At 47.5% G+C, this 4,203-nt stretch overlaps 1 protein-coding gene across 3 annotated transcripts in view; it reads left to right on the forward strand.

Moving 5' to 3' along the window:
* Positions 1–535: 535 nt before the first annotated feature.
* samd11 (sterile alpha motif domain containing 11) overlaps positions 536–4,203 on the forward strand; it is a 58,456-nt gene continuing 54,788 nt past the window's right edge. The window contains exons 1-2 of one of the 3 annotated variants that reach the window (XM_014015739.1): positions 536–1,637; positions 2,507–2,598. In XM_014015739.1, the coding sequence (XP_013871193.1) occupies positions 1,181–1,637; positions 2,507–2,598 (549 nt within the window). In that variant the 5' untranslated portion in view covers positions 536–1,180. Of the gene's footprint in view, positions 1,638–2,188; positions 2,399–2,506; positions 2,599–4,203 lie in introns of those variants that run through there. The other 2 variants (XM_014015740.1, XM_014015741.1) reach the window with 2 other exon arrangements.

Here is a 4,203-nt window from a genome sequence, read left to right on the forward strand (position 1 = left end):
GATATATCGTGACCGCTTTGTTGTGATACATCACAAATTTCTGGACAATACAACAAATATAGGTTTAGTGTTTTGGCAGAGGCYGAGCAGTTCTGTGGAAACTGGAGGTGGAGTCATTGTTGGTGAAACAGAACCAGTATGATTGTTGAGTTTGATCCCAGAGTGTGGATCACTGGTGGCCTGTGGCGTTTCAAACATCTGATCTCAAGCTGTTGAAGTGAGAACCTGAAATGTGTTGAATTTGTTTTTTTAAAAAAACGTAATAGGTCGAGCGTTGAGCTTTGACAGAACAGCTCACAATCGAACAAACTATTGGAAATCAGAAGATGGGAGATTTGAAAGTTTTTAAAATCCAGTAAAGTTGGTGCACGCGGGTTTACTTCCTCGTGCTCTCAGTTGATGGTTCCTGCCTTTTTACGCACCGAAGCGCCGTCCCTCGCAGTCCCCCCTGAGCTCTTCCTCTCCAAGCCTCTGCTGTTTAAATGGGCCAAACCGAGAAGCGGCGCAGAGCGCAAATCTTGTTTGGTCTGGGTCTGTGAACTTCAGCGTGACTCCAAACTAGAGTTTAAATCTAACAACTATTCCAAAACTTTAAATTCTGTTAATGTGACAGAATGACCCTGGGTTATTAAAGCCTCAAAGTTTAGTCTCTTGTCTCAGATTAACGACAAGCTGCTTTAAATTGATGTTAGTGACGTTTATTTTTGTGTGGAGTTGTAATATTAGTCACACGAAGTCCTAAACTGATTGATTTGGTTTGAGTTTTGAAGATTATTTCCCCGTTTTGGTGAAAATCCGAGCAGTAATAATAATAATATCTGTTATAAATCTTATTCCAAACTTCCCCCTTGAGGCAAAAGAAATCCGAGCTGCAGGACGCGCTCGGAGCGGCAGATCGCAGTGGGGCTCAGGGCTTCCCAGAAGCATGTCAGGTTATTAACAGCGCGAGGGAGATTAGATGTGGGAGGTAGGAGCTGCGAGCTGCTAACTGCTGAATGGGAATCTATCCGGCAACTTCACCAGACCGCTTTCTCTCGGAGACACGGGGGGCTCTGCGTAAAAGCGAGCGGCGCGTCTCCAAGTCTGGGTCAGCCCAACGCGCGCACGAGCAGGAGGACGCTGAGGTCTGCTCCGCCGAGCGGCTGTTCACTTGTTCCCGGCGCTCGGCTCCGCTCCGAACATGCCTGCCATCAAGAAGGAGCGGCTGGATGGGGACGACATGGCCCTGACCGCCTTCAACCAGTCCGAATACCTGGCCCCTTTAAACGCCGCCGCCATCCCCGTGGTGACCCCGCATCCGCCGCCCTACGACCACCTTTTCGCCCATCACCGCGCGTACCTAGGGCTCCACGACTCGGCGCTGCATCACCAGCACCTCCACCACCACCACACGGACGACTTAATGCTGGAGAGGTTCTCCTCCATCCCCGACTTTCAGCCCTTCTTCGACAACGGGGAGCCGTGCATCGAGGTGGAGTGCGGGGAAAACAAGGCTTTGCTTTATATCAATAAACTCTGTCAGGGCAGCAAGGGACCCTCGATCAAATACAGGGGCGAGTGGCTCACCCCCAACGAGTTCCAGTTCGTCAGTGGACGGGAGACCGCCAAGGACTGGAAACGGAGCATTCGGCACAAAGGTAAGAGCAGCACTTAACTTTCCTCACGGGTCCCGGCTGGGAAGGGACCCTTTAAAGCGTTATGGACTGCTTTCTATAACAACTCGGTTCTGGTGGTCCGGTACTGAGTTTTGGAGTGAAAGGGTTACAGCCGTCAGTGCGTAAAGGAGGCAGAGTGTCCTCCACGCACCCTCCGAGTCTCTGACAGAGACTCCGGGCTGCGATCACACACCACACCGGGGCATCTGGACTGGCTTCACAGCGCTGAGGTGAAAAGAGAATTAGACTTTTTATGTTTTATTCCCCCCACCTGGTATGACAGTTTATAAAGGACAGGTGCAACCGTGCATGAGTGCTGACACTTTTACGCAGTGCATGTTGAGTTTAAAGTAACTTTGGATAATAATAATTTTGTTTAAGAATATGAACTTAATTAGATATATATTTTTAATGTGTTCTTTTGGAGGAGTTTACTATTTTTTTCTGCTTAAACAATCTTGTCCTGAGTCCTCATTGTTTTTGTTATTTTGGTTTGTAAAACAATATTTTAAGCAGTGTCTGTGGCTGGTGCACAGTCTCACACACACACACACATGCACACACAGAGGTTACTCAGAGCTGACAAGATGTGAAGAGGGAGGGTGTCGCCCCCAGATAAGATATGATAGCCTAATAGGAACGTGCTGATTCTCATGGACAGATGACTGCAGACCTTTGTCTCTTTCGCTGCCCACTCAGGACAGGCCCACTTTGGGCACAGCTGATGTCAGCGTTGAATAAAGGTGACTGATGCTGGAATGTTCAGTTTTAGGTGCTTCTTTGTGGTGCCACAGAGGAGGAGAGTTTACTGGATGGCGTGTCCTCCTAATGGGCATCTCTTTTATTTCCAGGGAAAAGTCTGAAGACTCTCATGTCCAAAGGAATCTTACAGGTGCACCCTCCCATCTGTGACTGTCCTGGCTGTCGAATCTCCTCTCCAGTGGTAAGAATACTTTGATCTGTCATGTTTATTTATGATTTTGCTGCTTCAGTGCCCTTCTATGTTCTGGTGATAAACAAGGATCGCTAACAAGGACAATTTAGTTTTATTTTAAGTTAAGGGCCACTTTTTTGTTATTGTTGACAGCGAGAGAAGCATTTTTTTCCTTTCTTGTTGAAATATTAGCCAGATTTGATTTATACACATATCTGTAATGCTTTCATTTATATTTTGAATATTTATTATTGGTTTTAGCTTAGCTTGTGTAAAAGCTGGATTAATGGCACTATAATTTTATTGTCGTGTTATTTCTCTGCCACCCCTCTCCACTACTGAATGTGTGTATAAGACCATATGAGTCTTTGTAACCTTCATGTTGAAGACCCCACAGGCTCACATGTCAACTTTGATGGTAATTTTTCTCAGCATGAACATCAAATCCACTTCCATCCTTTTGTAGATGCAAAGAATTATATATAAAAAAGCACTAAAAGAGACACGGAGCTGCAAAGTTTGTGTGCCTGACACAGAGTTTGTTGTTGGTTGGACTCATTTCTGTCTGACTGAGCCAGCTTCCTCACCTGGCCGTTGAACTCTTGTTTGCCTAGTTCTTTCCTCTGGGCTTGAACCAGTGGCGCCAAGCCAAACCTCCAGGCCTTGCAGGTGTGTCATGATTATGGCATCACCGCACTCCGTTTGTGTGTGTGTGTTGTGTGTGTGTGTGTGTAAGCTTTGGGCAAGCACGCCGCCGTCAAATCTGTTCACACAGGTGCAGCAGGGTGTGTGTCTGCATATGTGTGTGTTTTTATCACCACGGAGCGCATCTGTCGTCGCTCCCAAGCACTAATCTTGAGGGAAGGGTGTAAGAGGCTTAGCAAGCTACTGAGCGTAGCTACCGCTGATTATTGTGTGCGAGGCACGCAAGGCAAAGGCGTTTTTGATAAGCCGGAGGTGTTTTAGTGATACAGGTAAACCAGCGTCGGTTCTTCCAGCAGAGAACGAAGACCCACACCGCGGCACAAAGGGTTCAGCCAAAACAAACGAACAACAAGGGAGGGTGAAGGAAGGAAGGAAGCAGACTGTGGAAGTGCTCGTGTCGTATTTTTACAGAGGGATTTGGCTCTTTTTGGACGTGTTCAGTTATGTTTAGGCTCATTACAGATTTTAGAGTGATTGGCTTTTGGCTTGCCACGGCTCGTTCAGTTCCACTTCAATTACAGCAGTGACGGAGGAAACTTTGTTACTTACGTAAGCAGAGAAATGAGAGCCTTAAGGTTGTTGTTGTTGCAGCCTTTCTCGCCTGCTCGCCCTCTTCCTTGTGAGGTGGTAAAAGCCTAAAGCCTAACCCACCAAAGTTAATATCACCATGACACACACACACACACACACACACACACACTGAGACACAGGAAAAGCGTGTTTGTTGGCAGCTCAGTGTGAGGCAGTCAGGGTTAGATGGAGGAGGGAATTCAGCGGGACTTGTATGGCCTGCACTGGCGTCTCCTCCTCTCCCCACTGACTCCCCTCAGGGCATGGCAGCCAGCACTCCCTCACTGATGAGCTCTCTGTTACACACACACACACACACACACACACACACACACACAC

The sequence above is a fragment of the Austrofundulus limnaeus genome, unplaced genomic scaffold (genome assembly GCF_001266775.1).
Source record: "Austrofundulus limnaeus strain Quisiro unplaced genomic scaffold, Austrofundulus_limnaeus-1.0 Scaffold134, whole genome shotgun sequence".
In the NCBI taxonomy this organism is placed as follows: domain Eukaryota; kingdom Metazoa; phylum Chordata; class Actinopteri; order Cyprinodontiformes; family Rivulidae; genus Austrofundulus; species Austrofundulus limnaeus.